The sequence below is a fragment of the Microsporum canis genome, genomic scaffold (genome assembly GCF_000151145.1).
Source record: "Microsporum canis CBS 113480 supercont1.5 genomic scaffold, whole genome shotgun sequence".
Lineage (NCBI taxonomy): Eukaryota > Fungi > Ascomycota > Eurotiomycetes > Onygenales > Arthrodermataceae > Microsporum > Microsporum canis.
This window is the reverse complement of record NW_003299165.1, coordinates 1,024,563-1,046,550: the sequence shown is the minus strand read 5'-3', so window position 1 is coordinate 1,046,550 and position 21,988 is coordinate 1,024,563. Positions and strand designations below refer to the sequence as shown.

The 21,988-nt window shown below is 47.3% G+C and overlaps 7 protein-coding genes across 7 annotated transcripts; 3 read left to right on the top strand and 4 right to left on the bottom strand.

Annotated features, from left to right (window-relative positions):
- Positions 1–452: 452 nt before the first annotated feature.
- Positions 453–1,904, bottom strand: MCYG_05466 (uncharacterized protein; the record flags this gene model as incomplete). The annotated part of the gene is made up of 5 exons (XM_002845551.1): positions 453–540; positions 773–1,003; positions 1,191–1,295; positions 1,394–1,640; positions 1,823–1,904. 5 exons carry the CDS (start codon positions 1,902–1,904, stop codon positions 453–455), a joined length of 753 nt encoding a protein of 250 aa, XP_002845597.1.
- Positions 1,905–3,774: 1,870 nt separating this feature from the next.
- On the top strand, positions 3,775–5,026 carry MCYG_05465 (alpha/beta hydrolase fold protein; the record flags this gene model as incomplete). The annotated part of the gene is made up of 3 exons (XM_002845550.1): positions 3,775–3,947; positions 4,076–4,108; positions 4,339–5,026. The coding sequence occupies 3 exons, from the start codon at positions 3,775–3,777 to the stop codon at positions 5,024–5,026; spliced, it is 894 nt and encodes a 297-aa protein (XP_002845596.1).
- A 1,092-nt stretch (positions 5,027–6,118) lies between these two features.
- MCYG_05464 (MIPC synthase) lies at positions 6,119–7,403 on the top strand (the record flags this gene model as incomplete). Its single annotated transcript, XM_002845549.1, has 4 exons — positions 6,119–6,397; positions 6,465–6,620; positions 6,710–7,069; positions 7,125–7,403. 4 exons carry the CDS (start codon positions 6,119–6,121, stop codon positions 7,401–7,403), a joined length of 1,074 nt encoding a protein of 357 aa, XP_002845595.1.
- A 695-nt stretch (positions 7,404–8,098) lies between these two features.
- Positions 8,099–8,604, bottom strand: MCYG_05463 (conserved hypothetical protein; the record flags this gene model as incomplete). The annotated part of the gene is made up of 2 exons (XM_002845548.1): positions 8,099–8,428; positions 8,512–8,604. The coding sequence occupies 2 exons, from the start codon at positions 8,602–8,604 to the stop codon at positions 8,099–8,101; spliced, it is 423 nt and encodes a 140-aa protein (XP_002845594.1).
- An 892-nt stretch (positions 8,605–9,496) lies between these two features.
- Positions 9,497–13,961, bottom strand: MCYG_05462 (leucine rich repeat protein; the record flags this gene model as incomplete). Its single annotated transcript, XM_002845547.1, has 2 exons — positions 9,497–12,314; positions 12,406–13,961. 2 exons carry the CDS (start codon positions 13,959–13,961, stop codon positions 9,497–9,499), a joined length of 4,374 nt encoding a protein of 1,457 aa, XP_002845593.1.
- A 3,765-nt stretch (positions 13,962–17,726) lies between these two features.
- On the top strand, positions 17,727–18,165 carry MCYG_05461 (uncharacterized protein; the record flags this gene model as incomplete). The annotated part of the gene is made up of 3 exons (XM_002845546.1): positions 17,727–17,885; positions 17,933–17,988; positions 18,060–18,165. 3 exons carry the CDS (start codon positions 17,727–17,729, stop codon positions 18,163–18,165), a joined length of 321 nt encoding a protein of 106 aa, XP_002845592.1.
- Positions 18,166–19,134: 969 nt separating this feature from the next.
- On the bottom strand, positions 19,135–21,679 carry MCYG_05460 (mitochondrial membrane protein Pet127; the record flags this gene model as incomplete). The annotated part of the gene is made up of 6 exons (XM_002845545.1): positions 19,135–20,695; positions 20,747–20,810; positions 20,878–21,052; positions 21,124–21,336; positions 21,410–21,578; positions 21,645–21,679. 6 exons carry the CDS (start codon positions 21,677–21,679, stop codon positions 19,135–19,137), a joined length of 2,217 nt encoding a protein of 738 aa, XP_002845591.1.
- Between the last annotated feature and the right edge of the window lie 309 nt (positions 21,680–21,988).

Here is a 21,988-nt window from a genome sequence, read left to right as displayed (position 1 = left end):
GATGCCAGGGGAACGCGGGGGTCGAATTCACATATATATATATATACAATATATTTCCAAGTTTGTGGAATATGCCGAAGTTGACGCAACCATGAACCCCGTTTTATTTTATTTTTTTTCTCGGATGGCCAGACAGAGCGTAGTATTGTATACTTCGGTAACAGTGGCGTGGTGCTCCAGAAGGTCGGTATCCTGTACCTGCTTGCCATCTTTTGTCTCACGTCCGCGGCCACCAAGGTGACTTCCCGCTCCTGGTGACCTAAATTGTACCGCTTTTTTTGAGTCATCCCTGCGCAAAACATCCAGGCTTTTTCTTTTGATAGTGACATGCGGCTTCGGCCGCCAACAGTGCAGGCACCGAAGTACCGTTTCACCACGCCGCTTTAGCGGGTTAGGTCTGCGTGCACACGGCGGTTCTGGCCGGGTTTTGTCAAGATAGCTAGAGGGTCCCTTCATGCTTGCCCATCTCCACCAGCAGAGTTTTTTTTTTCTCTTCGAAGCCACCGGCACCGCTCGCCGTCGATGTGCACGGCAGTGGAGCTGTAAACAAGCAGCCTCTTGTCGTCAGGTTGCATGGAAGAGATTTTTCTTTTCGCACGCTGGGTTCTGGTCGCATCTCGCCTCATGGTGGAGACATCATATCATGTTTTTGAGCTTCCTAGTGTCAATATCCGTAAAATGGAGCGATCTGATTCTCCTGCGCTCCAATGGCGAGCTTGCACAAGGGCACCGTACGATATCAGCATGAAACACTGTGCCCAGCAAGGCATACCTCCCATCTATTCTCCGGTTCGACACAGAGCCGTCAATTGAAGGGCGTGCATGAGGAAACATCCAACAATTAATTCCACCGCAACTCGCGAAGCCGCCCAAGTGGCGGGCTGCTAGCTTCAAACCGTCAAGCTCCTGTTCTACATGTCCTCCTGATATCCCCTTGCTGCATGCCCAGCCGGGTAGTCGGCCAGAGTTCTGTACTATGTATAATACATCCTGTTGGTCTGATCTATATAAAAATACTTTTTTATGTCAAACGAAAAAAAAAAAAAGGAAAAAAGGGCGTGGACGCTCGGACCAGGGGCGGCTGCATGGACTTTCCTTCTTTGGGATGTTTTTCGCGCTGTTTTTAGCTCTGGCGGTTGCTGATTAACCGCTGCTTATCTGATCAACATTACTAATCGCGCTTTTCCTACCTCTTGTTGCTCTTAAATTGGCAACACGGGAGAGAGAGCACCAATAACTCAACTTGGTATAGAATACGGAGTATACGGGAGAAGAAAGGAGAATATGTCCACTTGCTGCCAAATCAGCGGCCCTCAACACGACATTTATGACTCTTCTTTAACCTTTAGCTATGTGCCTCACCACGGTCAAATCGTCTTCTTTGTCTGCTCACCCTCCCTTTCCCGCCCCGGCCCCCGCCCCGAGATAAATATATTCCCGGACTGCAGGGAGCTCGTGTAGCTTATAATGGTTGTCACCGGGCTGCAGAAGACATTGGGTAAGCCAAAGACTGCCAAGGGCCGATGATGTGTTGGGTGATATTTCGGCGACTCGGTATGTCTTCTTTGATGCCGAAGCGACATATACATAAGAAAATAGGCGTAATTCTAGACCACTTCGGATCACGATCCCCGCTTTCGCTAACATGGCTTCAATGACGACGTTGGGACGATCATTGGATTTCAAATACAGTGCATATATCCTCATGCATTGATCGAAACACACGACCTTCCATGTGATGACTGGGTGCCTTGATGGTGTTGACCACTAGTCCTGATCGAGAGCAATCAATAATCTTAATCAAGCGACAGTTGGAGCATACCCATGGATTGTGATATAACAATGCCGGTCATCGTAGCGCAAATGATCTGAGGGCCTGTGTCACCCTCACTGTCATACCCCATGGTGTTCTTTTGTGAAATATGAACCACACTTCAAAAACTGCATGGCTACGTATCTTGGAATCCTGTATTTGAAAGTTGGCGGCAGCACCTGAACTCTTTTTCTTTTCGGGAAGACAGTGATTAACCAACTTCTAATATCTGGAATGGTACCGAGAGCTCTGTGCAGCTGACTACTCCAACTGGACTAGAGGGACAGTGCACCGCTATTATGAAGTATCTAGTTCAATATTATTTTCTGACTTCCACTCATCTAGAGGAGGAAAAACGGACAAAGATGATGCTGTTGAAGTGCCGAACTAAGGGGAAGAGATAATCGGGAAAAATAAGGTTATGCCAAGCTAATACCACGTGGGGATTTGTGAATGGTCACGTGGTATCCTTTGTCTTGACCACAAACAAAAAAAAAATAGCAATAAAACGAGGCACCTAAATTATGCTCTTTTTTGAGCGAGCTTGCCAACTGATGATTGTCCATACTAACTTCATATCCTCGGTGAATAGCCTATGACCGAAGTATATATTAAATATCCTCTCCCCATTTCCATAAAGTTATCAGCCCCCTAGTGACCGCCCCCCAATTGAGCTTCTTCACCACTGGCAGCAGCAATATCACGGCTAATGAGGCAGCAATTGCTGAGGCGATTGAAGACTAGTACTCAAATGAGCTCTTCACTACAATACGGCTGCAAATCATTATGGAATCGACCGGAAATTTTCTTGATGTTACTCAAAACAACCCCCAACGTCAAAAGCAGCTAGAGCTTCTCGAGAGCAGGAGCGTGTAGTGCGCCTTACCCAAATACGCTGATGAAGATGGAATCCTACTTGCTATCCTTCCTCTTCATTCAACTATTGCATTTCTTAGCCGGGGGGACCAGAACGAGACTATTCTGTTCAGCATGGTGTAAAGCGGTTACAACCAGAAATGGCTACCCCGACGGTAGTAGAGGCTCTCACTAAGTATGGAAGGAAACTTTTCTACCGGATTCATCCTACTTCAACAATATTAAGTCTTCCGTCCGAGCAACCTGGGCGAGCACTTTAAAATCCTCATACGGAAACCTATCATAGCTCAGATTATCGAGATAAAACTACAACCTGCGATTCAGAAAGATGTTAAATCGCAGGAGGCCGTAGGGGAAAAAAGAAAAGAAAAGAAAAGAGCAACGGGAACGAAAAGAGGCCCAGGATAAGGCAAAGGCCCAGCGCGAGCAGATAGCGCTGGAACGGAAGCGTAAACCTGGTGAATAGGCGGTTCAACGAATAGTTAAAACGGCCAAAAAAAAGACTCAAAACAACGCCTTAAGCCCTATCCCATCTATTGAGGCTCTCCGTGTTACCTCTTCCTTGCCCCCCTTTCTGCCCCGGGCGAAATATTGTTTAGCCTAACACTCGTTTATTTTCCATGCGTTGAAAACATATCTGTGACCCAAGCCATCCAGTGGTGGACTACGCTATATACAAGCTCTTATCTGCTTTTCCCTAGCTTGCTCTCTGCGTACGAATAAGTGCTGTCAGCTTCTTCGCATAAAGATGTACTTCACCTTGTAAATCTAACAACAATCCAAGTTGATTTGATGGAAATTTTTGATGCAAGGAGCCGTTTTACTAGCCATGGCCTGTCCCTACGCTTAAATAAACTGCTACACCTATGCAGGGGATATCACTTTATCGGTATGATCGAGCTAACTGTATACCCATGCCAAACCACGGTTAACACGAGCTAGTTGAATAAGAGAGATCTTCTTGTCATCCCCGCCTCGGGATTTATAATCATCATAGTCGTATAAATACACATCCATCAGTACATTCACCAGGAGGAATAATAACACTACAAACACCGACTACTGACACGAATATCCAAGCCATCATGGTCGTTCTCGGCGTGCCTCAGTGCCTGGCAGGGCATGGTCTGTCGACCTTCGAGGTCTGCGACTCCGACTCTGGCTCGACGATCCGCGGTCTCTGTCGAGGCATCCATGCATCCTCCGGTGCAGACACAGAGAAACCAATACTGGTGCTGATACATGGATACCCGCAGACGTAAGCCCTTGACTGCGCCCTGTACATGATTACAAGCGGTTGAATGCTGATTCGTTGACACAGGCATTTCATGTGAGTCGACTGTCCGCAGCATACTAACGTATGTATTACATGCATGGGCTAAAAAGTGACCTGACGTATCGCGACGTAGGTGGCGCCATGTACGTTATTTTCTACCGCTGGAAGGCATTTCCAAGTGTGTGTGTGTGTGCGTAATACTGAGAGGTGGGGAGAGAGAATGATAATAGGTCATCAAGCTACTTCCACGAGAGACAAGGCTGTTTGTCCCTGATATACCGGGGTACGGCACCAGCTCACCACCGCGGGCACACGACAAGCGATCTGTAGGGAAAGCCATACTGTCTGCCCTGTCGACGGTCCTACGGACGAGCAACGACCAGCCGCCGCACCGCGTCGTCCTGGTCGGCCACGATCGAGGCGCTCGCATCTGCCACCGGCTGACGGTCGACGCAGCAACCGAACACGCACGCACTGGTACGGACACTGCATTCACCATCGTGGCCACGGCGCTGATGGACATCGTGCCCACCGCCATCCAGTGGGCCGCCCTCGCGGACCCTGCCGAAGCGAGCCAGACGTTCCACTGGCCCTTTCTGGCCAACGTCAAGCTGGCGAGCGCCATGATACACGCCATGGGAGCAGACAGCTTCGTTCGCCAGATGATGGAGCGTTGGCGGGGGACAAGCGAGACGGCGATAGCTCGGTTCGAAGCTGACGACGCCATGGAGGTGTACATGCGGCCGTTTCGGCAGATGGCGAGCGTGGTGCGCAGTTCGTGTGCTGACTACGAGGCTGGCAGCACGCAGGACGTGCAGGAGCAGAGACACGACCAGGCAGAGGGCAGGCGGATGGCGGCGCCGGTGCTGGTGCTGCACTCATGCGGGATGGGCGAGCGGTTCGATGTCCAGGGCGAGTGGAAGGCGTGGGTCGAGCGGGAGCAGCTTCTCACGGTGGTGCAGACGGGCGAAGGGATAGGCCATTTCGTGGCGGAGGAGGACCCGGAAGCCACTGTTGGAGCGATGCAGCGCTGGCTGGAGGACATAAGCTTGTCCCTCTGATCTACGCTATCCTCCCGTCTGTATATTTACAAAATATAAATAAACATCTACATCTAATCAATCTCAAACATCGTTTTTTTTTTTCATCCTCCATTTTTTTTTTTGGACGGAGATTTTTTTTTTGATATCGTGCGGCTTAGCTGACATAAGCAAGCCTTGCGCCACCAAAATTTTTGATATCAAAAGAAACGAAGAAGAAAAAGAGACAAAAAGAGAGAAAAAGATGAAAGAGTGAGAAGAGGAAGAGGAAGACTGAGCATGGGAACGGAGAAGAAGGGTATCATGAGCAACTGAACTGTATCTCCATCGACTTTTGGCCTCTTTGACTTCTTCATCCTCGGCCCCCTTTTTTTTTTTCTTTTTCTCTTACTTTTCTTCTCTTCCAAAACGTCGAAACTCCAACTTCTCGCCTTTTTTTCTCTTGTCTACGTTTTGGTATCATCGACCAGATGAGCAGAATCGAATAGTCACTCCTTGACTTGTCCTTGACTTGTCCTTCTCTTGTTCTTCTCTGCTGCTGCTGCTTCGAACAACTCCCTGTCCTTGTATTCCCCCTTGTTGCTTTTGTGGCTGTGGCCTCTTCCTCTTCTTAACCTCCGTCATCTCGCATACGCTCCTTCGTGCATAGAAAATACTTATATACGGGTGAGTTTCATAGCCCTGTCTTGATATCTTCTTCTATGTCTTCTTATGTCTTCTTCTCTTATATCTTCTTCTCTTATATCTTGTCTTCTCTGTGGCTGACACTAATGACACGATACGAGCCAGGGGCTTCCTTGCGTCTTTCCGTTCCTTAAATTCATAGTGACAGCACTAAAGCAAGCATCCCAGGCTTTTCTATCGAACGATTTGCGAGATTTCAAGGGGCTTTTTTCCTTCCTCAGCTTTTTCTCTCTGTCGCCTTTCTTTGCTCTCGACTCTCGTCTGGCTACGAGCGATCAATTCACCCAAAAAGAAAACGACGTTGAAACCACGGAATATACAATATCACACAGTCTGAATGGTTGTTGACCTTCGATAACGAACATCAACACCCAACGCGCACAAGAGAAGGGGAAGAGAAGGAAATAAAAAAACGGTCTATCTCCCACGATGCGGCGCGGCCTCCTCATCTTCCTCCTCATAAACACAGCCATCATCCTCTTCCTCGTACGCAGCGTCTTCACCCTTCTCACCCTTCTCGTCGAGGATGCCACAGACGATGCCATCCAGAATGTCGAGCTACCCGGCGTCAACTCCAGCCTCATCGACTTGCGCCCACAATTGATCCCCAAGATCATCCATCAAACATACAAGAACGAGAGCATACCTGAGATATGGGTCGGCCCCCGAAACCGCTGCATAGAGATGCACCCTGACTACGAGTACATGGTGAGTTTTGTCACCTCTTACGCGCTAAAAAGTTGGTTCATCTTGACTTGGCTGACACAACGCCCAGCTCTGGACGGATGCGAAGTCCAGGGAGTTCATCTCCGAACACTACCCTTGGTTCCTCACAACGTTCGACAACTATCCGTTTCCCATCCAACGAGCTGACTCGATTCGCTACTTCATCCTCGCCCACTATGGGGGCACCTATATCGACCTGGACGACGTTCGTACCCCTCCTTTTTTTTTTTTTTTTTTCAACCCTACCTTTTTCATGACAGAATATAAAGAGCTAATGCTGCTTCATATATGCAGGGTTGCAATCGGCGCCTTGACCCGCTGCTCTCATACCCTGCCTGGGTTCGCCGCACGGCCCCAACCGGCATTTCCAACGACGCCATGGGCTCTGTCCCAAACCATCCCTTCTTCTTGCGCGTCATCAAATCGCTGCAGGCATACGACCGCGCTTGGGTCCTCCCGTACATCACGGTCATGTACTCGACCGGGCCGCTCTTCCTCTCGGTGATTTGGAAGGAATACAAGAACACCGACCCCGACGGCGTCAACCGGGTACGCGTCCTGCTTCAGGATGCTTACAATCGCCACTCATGGAGCTTCTTTACCCACCACCCCGGCAGTAGCTGGCATGGCGAAGACGCACAGCTGATTTTCTGGGTATGTCTTGTCCCCGTCGACTTTTTGCGATCGTCTCTCTAACCATAAGCTATAGATGGGGAGCCACTGGATGCTCATCACCTTCTCCGGTTTCCTGGCTGCCGGTATCGTCGGCCTAGCCCTCTGGCGGATTTACCGCCGTGTGCTGTCAATTGGGTCCAAGCACGCCCGCTACACACCTCTCGCATCAGGCACATCCTCACCGCGCCGCTCCATGTCACCCTCCCGCCGAAAGATGCGCATCCTCCCGCTCTTCTTCCAACGGCCACATGCCAAGAAGGAGGATGAAGAGATTGGCCCAGACTCGCCGTTCGAATTGGGCAATCGTCAGTAGCGGCCCAACCTGCCCGATCCGACCTCATATACCGAAGCAAAAAGAAAAGAAAACTCGAAGTAAAAAAAGAAATAACCAAACGGGGACCTTCCTCCTTCTGTGAAAATATTGCGCCCATATGTTTTGATATATACCGATCATTTACGCCGTTTTAATACCCCCCTTTTCCCCTCAACCCCCACAATGCTCTCAGGTCTCAATCCCCCGGAATCAGGATAATGTTAATAATCCCCATTTGCTTCGAACAACGTTAGACCTCGCCCGTCTCGCCTGCTATGCCTACTAGCATACATATGTCGCAATGCGTTGGAAAGCATTGCATCAGTTGGATAAGGTCTACCCTTTCTCACACCAGTTTCTTTTTTTCTTTTTTTTGTCTCAACTCACAATTTGGTTGTACTTGGGCGTGAGTTGATAGCACTGCAGCGTTCTGTTGGCATCACATACTGTATTCTTTTTTCACCGTCACCGACCCTTGCCAGACACCGAGGGCCACCTTTAATATTATTAATGATAGATCGAGTGGAAACATTGTTACGTATACCATGACAGCTTGACATTGATATCTTTGTAAACTATGTACAAGAGGAGAGTAAAATATAGAGTAGAGAACCAATCCAACCATACGCCGAAACATGCAACCAAGTATACACAATGTCTGCAGCAGTAGCACCAGTATAAGAAGAAGAAGAGTCTTACTCCCCTCTCGCCCTCCTCTCAGCCCTCTTGACCTTCCTGACATGATCAAGATACTCTCCCACCCTCTTCTCAGCCCATATACACCCACCAAGCGTCATGACGCTGATTTGTATAAACGTTTTAAACTGCGGCGTCAAACCACGGTAGACCCTCGACATCGGCGCAATCGAGGTCGAGAACGAGATCAGAGGCCTGTATACCAGCGGAGGCTTCCTCGGTGACGGAGACGGTTGGCTGTTCGCCGCCTTGCTCCCCGACGACGGTGTGAAGTGCATTGGATGTGGAAGCGAGAGGATCAGATGGGCGAGAATCGAGAGAGCGCCGAACTGTTTACCCCTGTAAGTATTCGCTATTGGTTTATACGAATGCATCATCGATGTAGCAGAAGCTGAATGGGAGCTTAACGCACTCGGACTGCGCCTGTGATGAAGCCCATGGTAGCTTCTTTCGAGACTTGCGGAGGTGGCTCGATGTCCGCTCGTTGGCTTGATGGAGGAGGCATTTCTCTATTTGTCTTTCGTTATATACAGATAGATATATTAATAAAGGCGTGGTTGCTGAGATGTAAATAGCTGCAACTGATAAAAGCAGAGGTGAATTGACTGTTTTGCTGATTGAAACCTTTGGTCGATAGTTACCGGTACTCAAGACTGATGGATTTACTTTTGGCCGTTGCTATATAAATATTTTTATTACAGACTTTTTTTGACAGACATGCAACATGATAGACTGACAGATGCTATTATCTTGACGCATTAGATTGTATGTTGTAGTCGAACATGATTAGCTCACATAGAGCAAAGTGCAAATAACGAAGACAAAACCTCCCCCAAGGTAGAAAAGAAAACCGCCCAGAAGCCAAATGAGCCACCTAGAAGAAATGATGAAGAAAAATACGCAAAATGCTCACACAATGAGGTAGAAGAGAAGAGAAGAAGCATGAGAAGGGTAAAAAAAGGGGGTAGAAGAAAGAATTAAGTGGTAGAGGTGCTCATACTCGATGAAACTGCGGGTTGGACTGGAAAGGTGAAAGGTGGTTATGCACCATATGCATCTAGGAGGTGTTGTCGGGCTCGGTGTACGTACTGGAGGTCATGTTCATGTCATTCCGTCGATCCAGGACAGGCTTTGCAGGCTTCCTCGAAGCACTTGTTCATGAAGTAAGGAGAAAAAAATGGGTATCGAGTTGAAAAGAAAAAGGGACCCTCGGGCAGAGAAGTCATGGGTTCGAAGATAAAGGACCTGTTGCCAATGCAAAATATGTAGTCCAAGCCACAGTTGTAGAAAATCAAGGGTTAAGTAATGAATAAAATAAATGAAAATGGAATAATGGGAGCCGGAGTGATAAGGCCGGTGCTCATGCCAGTAGATAGACATAGCGACATGAGCTTGCTCTAAAGCAGACCTATTTCAGGAAGATTCCAATCCAGTCGTGGAGCTGCGTTGGAAGATCCAAGCAGGTCAACTTTGCTTTGCAGCTCTCTTTTGCTTGCAGCCGTAGCAGCTCTGGCAGTGAGCATGCCACGTAGTGATGGTGTTCGTGTCGTACCAAATTTTCGGCCACTGACCGGAGTTCTGTCCATTATCGTGCTAGTATTGGTGTTGATACTGACGGAGCTGGCAGACTTGCCGCTGCGCACGCTGCTGGTTGCTCGGAGAAGGGATGGTCGGGGTTGGGAGGACACAGGTACAGCCAGTTCCTCCGTTTGAACATGTGCCGGTGATGAAAACGAGGAACCTGGGAGGACACGGTCAATAAGTGCGCTTTGCTTCGAACAAGGCTGTGAATATGACCAGTCCAAGTTGAAATCTACAGCGCCAATTTGATCATTTGCCGTGTCGTCTTCGATGTAGTTGTTTGCAGTCTTAAAACTCTCGGATCTACTCAGTGCTGATGCCTCACTAGACGGCGTTTCGGCCACTGAAGTACCGTCTCGTTGACTCATATCTTCAATCGGCGTGAGGGAGAGCTGGTTGAGGAATGTAGTCAGACTAGCTGCCGTGGCTGGTCGTCCTTCACTTCTCGTATCATCACCAACTGTCTCGCCCGTATAGCCGTGTAGGATGTTGTAATTGCGGTAAAGGTAGCGTTGCAGACGAGCTTCTTGGATATTCCACTTGCTTTGGAGCGCTTCAATGGCAAACTTGATCTCCGGCCTGGTAAATTGAGGTAGGACCGCTGACGCTGCCATGCCAGGTTGTGTTCCATTCGTACCTGTAAGAGTGGCGGATGACGCGCGACGTACCCCAGGTGAAGAAGTAACAGTTTGTGAAACTGGAGGATGTGACTTGACCAACTTATTACTGCTGCTGTAAGAGCCTGTAAATGCTGCACGTACAGACCGGCGAATTGACGATGCAGTTGAAAGAGTGGATCGAAGTCCGGTTTCTTTCACGTCTGCTTCCATTTCCCGCTGCACTCGCGCGAGTGACCGCTTGCAGTCGCTCGCCATTGATGGAATGTGTAACAACGTCTCATTCTTTTGTAGCGCATTCACTATAATGGTGAACGCCTGCAGGTTAATCTCGTTGTTTTCACAATATATTTCAACCAACGAATCGTTTTCCTCGATTACAGATGCAAGTGTGTTTGCCCCCTGGACCCCTAGCTTTTGGTGCTCTATCCTAAGTACCTTCAGGGTATGATTCTTCTTTAGCCCCGTCAAGGCAAGATTTAATCCGATTCCAAACCTGCTTACGTCAAGATGGGCTTGCTCGCTGCTGATGTCGAGCTCTTGTATGGTAGAGTTCAATTCAAACATTCTCTGTAATGCCTTGGATGTCTCGACACCGGCATCGTGCGGGAGAGAGAGTCGGGAGATGTCAAGATATCGCAGTGTGGTGTTTTGAATAAGGGCCTCGACGAGATACCTAAAGTCTTCATCACGTTGAAATTCGATGTTTCTCATAGTGAGATGAGTCGATGTTCGATTCTGTGAGATGGATGCAAACAAAACATCACAATCGATAGCCAACCTATTGTCATTTACATGCAAGTGGATGTCCCGAGGCTTTAAATCCTCGTCAACCATGAAATAGAGTAGGGTAGCAACATCTCCCCCAGTGATACCACATTGATTAAGACGTATTTCACGGAGCTTTTTAGACTCCGGGCTCGCAAGATACATGGCAATAGACTCCACCGTCTGTTCATTTACCGTCGTATTGTTCAGGCAGAGTTCTTCCAGTTCCCAATTCAGTAATGTTTCAGCCGAAATGAGGGGTTCGCTCTTCGATGTCCGTAGAACTTGAGAAAGCTCGAGTTTTCGAATATTCCTAAAACACCCGGCCTGTTGCTGGAACTGGTCAGGGCTCAATCGACCAACAATGTTGGAAATCCGCAAACATTCAAGGGTGTCCTTCTGAACTCGAAGGGTAGACAGAATCAGGTTCAGGTCATGGACCTGTAAGCTGCAGTTGCTTGCTTCAAAAGCCCGAAGTGCCGAAGTCTTCTGCGAAGCCGCATCAACAAGGTAATCTAGATCTGAGTCGCCTAGTTCAATACCATTGAGGGCAAGCCAGTCTACTTGTGTTAGATTGCGCCGGCAAAGGGGGAAGACAGCCTCTGGGATGCCACATCCAGGGTCACGCTCACCCCCGGTTGCCTTCGCAGAGCGGGTTAAGCAGTATGAAAAGTCTAGCCGTCGCAATGCCCTACTCTTGAGAGCGAGTGCTCGCACCTCTTGGGTTAAAGAAGCAATATCCTCTTGCCCAGGTATATTTACCGCTACATTCGATCTCGTGCGCATGGCATCAAAATCAGGTCCGAACGAATCGCGGAATTGTTGTAGAATATCCAAGTTGATGCGCGCAAATGAAATAGTAGCGAATGATTCATTATATCGTAGTGCACGGAAGACTGCGAGGAGCTCCAGGAGCAGATATCCCCCTCCATCTGGGCAACCCTCGCGTGGAAGCAGTTGAAAGGCTGGTGCATCATCGCAATGGTAGTCTACCATATAACGAATCTTCGAGGTATCGACATCATATGCGGCGCAGTAGGCGATAAGAGTCCGATCAAAGCATCCATAATCCTCCTCAAAGTTTACAGGTGGCATTACCTGGGCTTGAACATGAGGAGGAACATTGAAAGAGAAAGGCTGGTGGATCCATTCAGGCCGTAGATATTCTGCTCGCTGTCGAAGGAGCAGTGCGATTTCACCTGAGAAACTTGAGGAGAGATTGACGATTGATGGGCTTTTGAATGGTATTCTAATGGAGAAATTAGTTTAAAAGAAAAGAATGCACTACTGGTGCATTTGTCGTAACAGTTATATGTCAAAAGGTATATATGTATAATTACCGGAAGATCAGTTGAAAGGTGTCATCACTTGGCTGCACTGAGATGGAAGACAGAGCCATGATTCCTAGACAGGCGTCTAAATCTAGCTCTACCAAAGATGCCATGGAAGCTCTATTGGATGATTTCGTATGGGTAGGTAGGATATGTATCTTATGAACCCCAATGGCAAGGAGGCAGGCATTGGATGCAAGTTTGGTTATATCGTCGGTAGATGAGCGATTGCTTTGCTTGGTAGACATGCGATGAACCACTCTATATAGTCCAAAGCAATCCGGATCGTAATCACGCTCCTGTTCCAGGATGTTCGTTACATAGTTAACGGTGTCATCATCAAAAACGGGAGGTCCGGTCGATATTGCATTCTCTGCAGCCGCACGAATGCCCATGAGCCACAATTGCGCTTCTTGCGGGTCAGTGAGTTGAATATGTATAGCTGAGCCTCTGGGGTACTTTTCGTCCGCGTAGCATACTTCAATTGAAAAGTAGGGTTTCCCATCATCCAACCGGTGGACAGCTATTATGCTATTAAGGGCAATTCCTATCCCTCCTTCGCCGTTCCCTCCAGCTGCCGCTCCTCCTGAGAGTTGGTTTTCATGTAGAGATGCAAGAGAAACCATAGAGAGGCGATTCGATGCTGCGGCTGTGCCATTATTTCGACCCCAGGACGACGGTATAGACGGGAAAACCTCTGCTGCCTTGTTTTGGCTCTTAAACCGGACGAGGTGGGATTCCGTCAAGACGAGATAATGGCTCCTCTTCCTCCACATTGTCCCTGCAGTCTGCACTTCGCCATGATGCAAGACTTTGACCCCAAAACTCCGATTTATCTGAAGGTGATGAGGATGGTGCTGTTGCTGGGCCTTTTGGGCGCGGGAATTGCCTGAATCCCGCATGATAGGCAGGTCATCTTCATTGCTCGACGTCGATCTGGACCGCGTCCTCGTTGAATTCTGGTCTTCGTCCATGGATTTGAGGGATCTCAGCGAGCCAAAGACCGAGCTTCTGGCCAGTGACCGGTTCACGGATTTCGATCGAGAGCGGATATTTGGCTCGGTGGCGGAGTGAGGGAGTGTGAAGTTCGGCAGACTGAGCTCTTCGTCCTGGAAGGCCAGCTGTGGTGAATATGACAACGGTCTAGCGGTGGTCGTCCTGGGCTGTTTCGTTGCCTTCATCTCGCCGGAGCTGGGAGGTCGCGGCCTGACGAAAGCCATGTTCAGCAATGAGGACCTGCTTCCTGAGCGTGTTTTCCTGTTGCGTAGTTGCTTCGGATCCTCCTTAGAGCTGCTCATCCATGGCTGTGGCTGTTGTGGTGTTTGCTGTTGGAGTTGTCGGCGATGTTGGATATCGACGTCGTCAACCACCGCAGAGTCAAACGCATCCACCCGTCCGTGACGCTCGCCGTAATATCTTGCCAACGTCAACGCATCGCACGACGATCGATCACCAGCGCGAAATCGAGAGCCAGTGACGGGTGAGGCGGAATCCAGAGACAATAGCCCGGTGGACCCAAACACGCCAAAACTTTTCCTTCTTTGCTTCTTTGACCGCTCAGCCATAGCTTCATGTATTTCTGCACCTTTTTTTTGCTTCGACGTCGAACCCGGAGGTTTCAAAAACGGAACTGAGGGAAAAAGCAAGGAAAAGAGAGCGAGAGAGACAGCAGAAAAAAAAAAAGAAAAGAGGAGAGAAAACCTGTCTGTTCGATCTTCACGTCTTGCCAACGGAGATTTGTTTTAGCAGCTCATCAACAGAGATGAAGCAAGACAAGACCAAGACCTCCCCAAGTCGAGAGCCCCTTAGCAACGCGTCCAGATACAGCTCGGCCTCGCCAGGTTCAGCGCCTTTTCTCTCTTCGAGCTTGGGAGCAGGATCAGCAGATCAACAGGTCTACAGAACGTATAGGCATGGCGGTGAAATAAGCCACGCCATCCAGCTACTATTATATCCCGACAGGGTAATCGCTGGAGAGGTCCTGTTTATATGATCCCACGGAGATAGGATATCTTATACGAACCTTCCCTGCAGGCAGACAAGACAAGCAAACACGCACACACACGGAGAGAGGAGAGGGGAAGAAGAAAACATGTATACAAGAGCGAGAGCGGGAGTGTGAAGAAGTCGAAAACGAATGAAAATAATTCGGAAGAACGAGATGGAAAGAAGGAAATATGAAGCTGCCAACGGGATATGTCTCAAGCTCCATCCACGCACCGGTTCAGCCACGCCGGGGCTCCAGAATTTAAAATAAAAACATAAAAAATACAAAATACCAGCAAGCAACAGAGTTCGTGACCCAAATGGAGTGTATATACTCCACCTGACATGACTAGGTTCACGGTACAAGCAGTCAAGCAGGAAAAAACAACTGAGCAAAGCAAGCGAGCCAGCCTAAAAATAAGAAACACCACGGCCAATCCAAGAGACGAAAAGCTCCAGATGCAGGTTGAGATTCGGGAACTCGCGGCCAAGCCCCCAATTTCATGCAAGACTTTCAAATCCGCGATCTCACTCCGATCTGTCTAAGTTACCATAAGGGCAATTGAGTTTGATCTCCTTCATCCGTGGGCTGGCGCGGATGCATCGATATATATCTAGCCTGCCTCCTATGCTTGGCTGTCCATATATATATCATGATAAATAAAAGAAAGAGCCTGGAACGGCCTCGCCATGCTCTCAACGTCACGAATCCCCCCAAGATCATGATTCCATACACGATCACGCAGCGTCCATATCAATGTGAGAAACCTACGGAGCTCCGGCAGCTAATTACAGATAGTTTGTTAAGATCTGGATTCGATCGCCTCTTTGAGCTGGGAAGGGCGGGTCTATACGCGACAGGTGCTTCAGGGCAGAAAAAAAAAAAAGGAAGCCACAGTGTGGAGCCAGGATGATGTCAATTTTCTCCTCTCAAACAACCCCTGCGATGGTAGCACAGAACAGGAGCGTGTCATTTGTACTGGGATGGCCCTTGTGCATTTGGTGGTAAGTATTACGTCGTTTCATGCCAGATGTAATCTGTACAGGTTCCAAACACATGGCTGGTTCTCTTCCAAAGGCCCAATGCTTAGCCTTCGCTTGTTACTCATGATCCGGCAAACTACAGAGGATGGACTCTGCCATATCTAACATCTAGAATGAGATGGGGAACTCCCAGTAGAATCTTCTTGAAATTCTCTTTGAGAAGGAGAGAAAAGGTTCCAAATCTCAATGACTTTTGGGCAACCTAAATCTTCCAGGGTCCCCAGTTAAAAGAGAGTTGAGCACATTGACAAATATACATTTACAATGTACATTGGTACATGCACACGTATATATGTGCCACAAGGAAGAACCGCATTGAGGAATTATAACAAGAAAGAAGAAAAAAAGCTGAACAAGGTGTATATGATTGTAATGATTAATACGATACTAGAGGCTCACCCAGACAGCATTTTATCTCTTGGCCGCTATCGTGGCAAATTGGAATTCGCCAATCCCCCCCTTTTTACATGTATTAAGGAGATTCCTGAAACAAGCAACGACCTGTGAGGCGGATCGGAACTAAAGCTGCCTCGAAAATATGTACAGAGTACTCCGTACTCCATAGACTGAACCGCTCTGCCCACCTTTCGTTTTTTCCCCCTCCCCTCATTAATGGTTGCTCTGTCTTGCTCTGTCAGTTGAGACGTGGAAAGAGGCGGAATAATGCTGAACGCCTTGTCCACGCCAAATGGCTGCCAATTTTCTTTTCCCCAAAGTCGATCAGTCATGAATTGACGAAGCCGGCATTCGTCCTTCTTCAAAAACAGCCTCTGCTGTATCCCTGAGGCTCACCAAGTTGTTTCGGTGTATAGGGCTGAAATTGGCTCCGTCCCCGAACACTTGCCCCTGGGGCTATATTTGCACCGAGCTTGTAATATCTCCAGTTCATTAATGAGGGTTGGCTATGGATAGTCGACATAATATACAATATAACAAGTAGTTATATTGGCGATTTGTGGGGTTAATTGGACTGTGGGGAGCGTCCCTCTCTTCCCCCTGACAATAACTGCGATCCTTGAATAATATTATCAAAATTTCCTTGAGGGTGGAAAGCTTGTCATGCTATGAATATTGCGGATCCAGAGTACTTCTCAGGATTAAATGTTACAAAGAGTGCCGTGCATATCTTGAAGCGATTCCACATCGTGTCATGAGGTCATTGTTCTCGTACTTCCTTTGCCCCCTTGGTTTGTGGGAACGAAGGCAAAAATGAAGCTGGTTTGCACGGGAATTAGTCTAGGCAAATTATAGGCAGGGTATCAGAAGAACATCAACGGCGTACCTTGACCCTAGCTTTTGGCATCCCTTTTATTGACCAAAATTGAACACTCCTGCTCCATTTTATACATAAGGAGGCCATGTCTGCTCTAATGATCTTCAGATCCTCCTCAATAAGGGGGAATCCGTCCAAGTGTGCAAGACTGCATAACCTATACGTGAAATGCTATGATCGCCTGATACACCAGTGCCCCATTTCATACACCCTTAAGACGTGTAAGGGACTTTGAGCAAGCAATAAAATTTCCAAGAATCACACCAATATCAAAAAGAAAATACGGCAGGGTAAAGAAGTTGTTGAAATCGGCCATGACGATGATACTAAAAGGCGTAGAGTGTTACTTGCACTCCAAGCATATCATAACGCTATATGTTTCCCTTTTGCGGCTACAAAGTATATGTGCTAGATGCTGCAGCCAACTTCTAAAAATCGGAGGCAACAGAATAGTCACTGTTACTCTTCTCCATGTGCCGCCTTTTGTGGTGTAAATTGTGAGCCTAAATACACAATATTTAGAGATGAAAGTTGTCACTGCCTTAGATCAATTTCAATGGCTCCAGAATACCCAATTTTTGCCCGTTGAAGGGAACTGTCGTGTCATCGACTGGTCAATACTCCTTCACCCTACATATTACTATGTAATACTGGGACCGTGAAAGGAGTTCTGGACATAACGATTGACCCGACTGTCGCTCGACAAACAAAGATAACAACCGACGCAGGTGGCTTCACTCGATGCACATGCAATTACTACAGCAGCGTGCGTTAGCTCGTAATTGTGATGTTGCTGAACTGACCATGCAGCAGTACTACGTGAAGCCGATAACATATATAAAGAGCCAACTCGTCACCAGCATTCTACGTACATCCTAAGAATTCTTCTCCAGCGCCCAAATCACTATTATTATAAGCTATAATTGACCATCTTCTATACGTGTGTAGCAACCCCCTTTGGATTTTGTGATTTATGTGTTTGCAACTAAAATTGATATTCAGATATCGACTACCAAAATCTTTCACTATGAAGGTCTTGAACATCCTCTCGGCTGCACTTCTGGCCGCAGTCTTGCCAGTTGCCATTGCCGGACCTATGCCTGCATACGAAACTGACGATATCGAGCAAACCCCTAACAAACGCTTTGTTGCTATTCCAAATCTCGTTCCCCGCGGGTGCAGCGGTGTATGCGGAGAAAATGGAGGCTGCTCACAACATTGTACCTGTCACAGGGTCCACGGAAGCTGTGTTGGCTGGAAGTCTGCCTAGATCTCTTTATTTCCGTTAGGTATGTCATATCGAAGAATGTATGCTCGATTAGCATTACTATAGACAATAGCTAACCTTGAAACGGCATAGGAGAACTCGTGATAGTGCTCCATCTAGGTTTCCCCGAATATTAGACAAATATGTAAAGAAACAGGCTGATGGACAAGTGGAATCTTTCTATACGCACAGCACCTAGGAAAGCAGTCGGATTGCAGTTTGAATGAAATGAAATTCTACCTAGCGATATCAAATAGTCAACGTAATGAGTACATCTCTAACAATTAATAAACTACACTTCCATTAGCATGCTAGAACTGCAGTATCATACTTGTTATTTCTTTAGAGGGAATATCGTCCCAATTACTTACTCCACACACCATTATCCTCCTCCGAGCAGCATCGATGATAGTAAACCAACCGTTTTTGATCCCCTACCAGGACACAACTAGGTTTGAGATTCACCATGCTACCAAGCTGAAACAGGAGCAGGGGTTTTGACCGCTTTGTAGGAACCTGCTGTGTTCATTTATTGAAAGATTTTATTAAGAGGTTCCCCATACATTAAAAAGACATATGCTAGATTCTAGGCGTCTTCACGCATACCAGTATTGGACCAGTGAATGATGCTTGCTGGGAGAAATGTGGAGTAAAGGTCTCTAGTGATTTGTTGCCATCCATGGATAGACAAGGGGTAGTTATCGCGAACCTTCATGCGCGAAACTGCGAATCCATAGCCAACAATGAGGACTACTAAGAAACGTACCATCTAAGGAAAATAAACAAAACAGCTTAGTAGGCTACGTCTATGCTTCGGGTGAATACCTCACGTTAACCGTTTCGATATACGAGGTGGGGAGGCTAAGTTGGGGGAATAATCAATATGCTCGGTTTTGATATCAAATTTCTGAATAGCCTCATAGGTCGTTTGGCATATATAGTACAGGTATTTCCGGGCCGCTCCCAATGATCTATAAAAGCTTCGTAAACGCCATCAATGCAAGAGAAGGTAAAGTATGAACAAGGAAATAGAGTATAGTACAGAAAGTAGCCTCTTTTTTCCTGTAGGGTGAAGAAAGGCAAAGAAAAGTTTTCAAAGGTACATGTTAGTATGGGGTTGAAGGCATAAAGGGGGTATAAAGGTACAAGCGTAGGCAAAAGGTGAAGCTTAGCTCTGATACCGAATTATGCCCTTCTCTTTCTCGATTTTATCCATTTCATCTCTCCATTTCTGTCCATCCTTACTAATCGCGTTCAATTTTTCTTGGAAAGATGTGTTTGGGGCTTCTTCATCCTCGAGAGCTCCAAGGAACTTTGATCGTCGCCTCTTGCATGCGTTATACAAAGTCCATCCTCGTTCCTTGGCAAAATGGGCTAGCTGGTACTTTACTGTCCATGTGTCCTTGGAAGTGAACATGGTGGGCCTGTCTACTTCTTTTCCATTAACAAAATTTCGGATTGAGAGCGCCATAGCAAGTAGGGGCTTCTCAGGGTCAATATCCATTGCCTCGCTGCTTAACTCAGGGTCTGATTCATCACCGAAGCTATGCTCTTTTGACTGCAGTGCCTGCCCAGTCGAGCTACGCTCTTCACCAGTCGTCGACTCCGCTTTACTAGACTCAAGCAACTCAGGGTAGAATACCCGTTTCTCATAAGCCTTGATCTCGTCGAGATTCCGCTCTTGAATCTTTGTTATCTCCTCCTCAGTCATAGGTTCGGCAAAGATGTACATGAATGGATTCTGGGTTTCGCGAGTCTCAAAGTGAAATCTTAGAGACTGTTTAGGGTACGCCTTGGTGGCTACATCGATGACCTTGTTCCAAATGTTGATACTGAGTTTGAACTCAGCGTCACCGAGAGCAGTATTTTCTTGCCCATGGATGCATTTATCCATCTCGGGTAAACTGATATACTGGAATCCGAATATCCGTTTGATATTATGGAATGCAACAAATATCCCGTCCATTCGGCCAATTCGGACCTGAAGGTGGTATTTCAGAAATGCGGAGCGCATCATATCATAATATTCCCGTTCAAAGGATTCAAACTCCCCATGGCGTGACTTTATCTGGTATCCCATGGCGTTCCACGGCTCTTTTGCGTCCATACGGATGGAAACCACCGCACGGGTTTTCAAATCGAACATACCAGTGCCAGGAAGGCGACGGTCGTAAGCATCGAGCTGTGACCTCATCAAAAAATCCCCACACGTCGAGTAGTGGTAGACCTCAGGGGGAGAGTCCTCTTTCAGTATCTTATCTGGGCTGTCTCTCCGGTAACGCTCATATTGGTCCGTTGGCATAGTGAGCAACTTCTCCATTGACTTTCCTAGCCCCATCAAAATATTAGAGCTGTCCCACTCTTTATCGGCATCAACGGCATAAACCCCATCTTTATATCTTAAAAATACAACCGCTGGGAGCCGGGATAGCTTTGTGTAGGATTTCATTGTAGCTGGAAATGAAGCGCTCAAATGCGACGTATCGATCTCTCGCCATTCAGACAGCAGGAAGTGGAAGTGTGAAAGTACACCAGTCATGCTAGATGACGACCCAATGTATTTTTTTCCTGCTTCTATCGCTTTGTTCCTGAGAACATCATCTTTGGAAGATGTGATGTAGTCGTTTAATGCCTTGAAATCGAACTCCGAAACAGGCATAATATCGCGCAGATAGGGATCGAAATTATAAACCAAGGTTCTGGAATCCTGTAGCTGGTAAACACCCGGACTACGTCAGGTTAGCAAGGGTTTCTAAGGGATGGATAGGGGTACAACATACTTGAATAGGACCCTGTCCAAGCCATACGATAGGGAGGGAACGTCATCAGATTCAGTGTTCAATGCTGAATTATACAAGTTAGAAATGAATTTTCTGGCCCAGGTGCGCTATGGGGGGAGCAATCAACTGACGAAGTATTTCAATATCCTCAACAGTAGCCTCGTTTGCTAACTTTGGAGTTGCTGATCTCACAGGGGCGAATTCCTCTTGGTTGGACCCTTTTGATGCGTCCCTGGACTTTTTACCTGACGACTTTCCCGCTTGTGCTGCGAGGTTCAATGCTGCTATAACTTTGCCAGGCCGAATCTAAAGACGCAGACCATAAATTAGATGCAGTCTAAGGAATAAACGTCTTGTAACAGCCACTGCGCATATACCTTTTTCAACTTAAGCTTTGATTTCTGTTGAATCAAGATCATATTCTTTATATTCTCGTCTGATATGCCCGTTGCTTTCTTGGATTGTGCCGCCGCTAATTTCTTCCGCGCCTTTGCTTTTGCTTTTGGATATTTGGCGTTTGCTTCTACCTCCGGATTGACTTGTGTATTTACCGCCCTTACCGATGGGGCGTCTTTAGGAGATTTGTTTATCTGAAGGCATAAAACAGATTAACTCGACAGATTCTTGACCCTAGAATGGGGATTGCGACATATAACCACATACTTTGGTCGTATCAGCTTTCTCTTTCCCCTTTCCCTTCCTTCCCACATCGCCAGCCCTTTCAGCCCCTTGACCTCCATGGCTTTTACCCTCGATAGGTTTCGCATCGACTTTGTTTGGCTGTGAGAACGCTGGCTTATTGGAGTCTGGCTGCGCGGAGGTAGCGACATGACTGTGGCGGCGGGCCACGGTAAACGAAGGAACAATGCTTCTGGATAGACATGATTGGCAAACGTACGTGCAAATTGGCCGTCTTATCGACTTAGAAAGCATTGCAGTCGAGCGTGAAAATCGTATGTAGGAGGAATTATTTTTTTTGTAAACGAAGAATTAAACCCAGAGAATACATCCAAAGAAAAGAAAAAGAAAAGAAAAGAAAGGCGCCAAACAAGAAGAAGCACCAACAAGAAAAAACCCGGTGACTGTAAACTATTAAAAGAAATAGAATATAAATAAGAAAGCTGAAGCGTTGAAAAGGTCGAGATTTTGTTTTGCACCAAAAAAGAGAAAAAGTAGAAAACTTGAGAGCTTCTGTTTGCACTGTTTGCACTTTGGCTCCCTTTGACCCAAACTAAAAGAAGC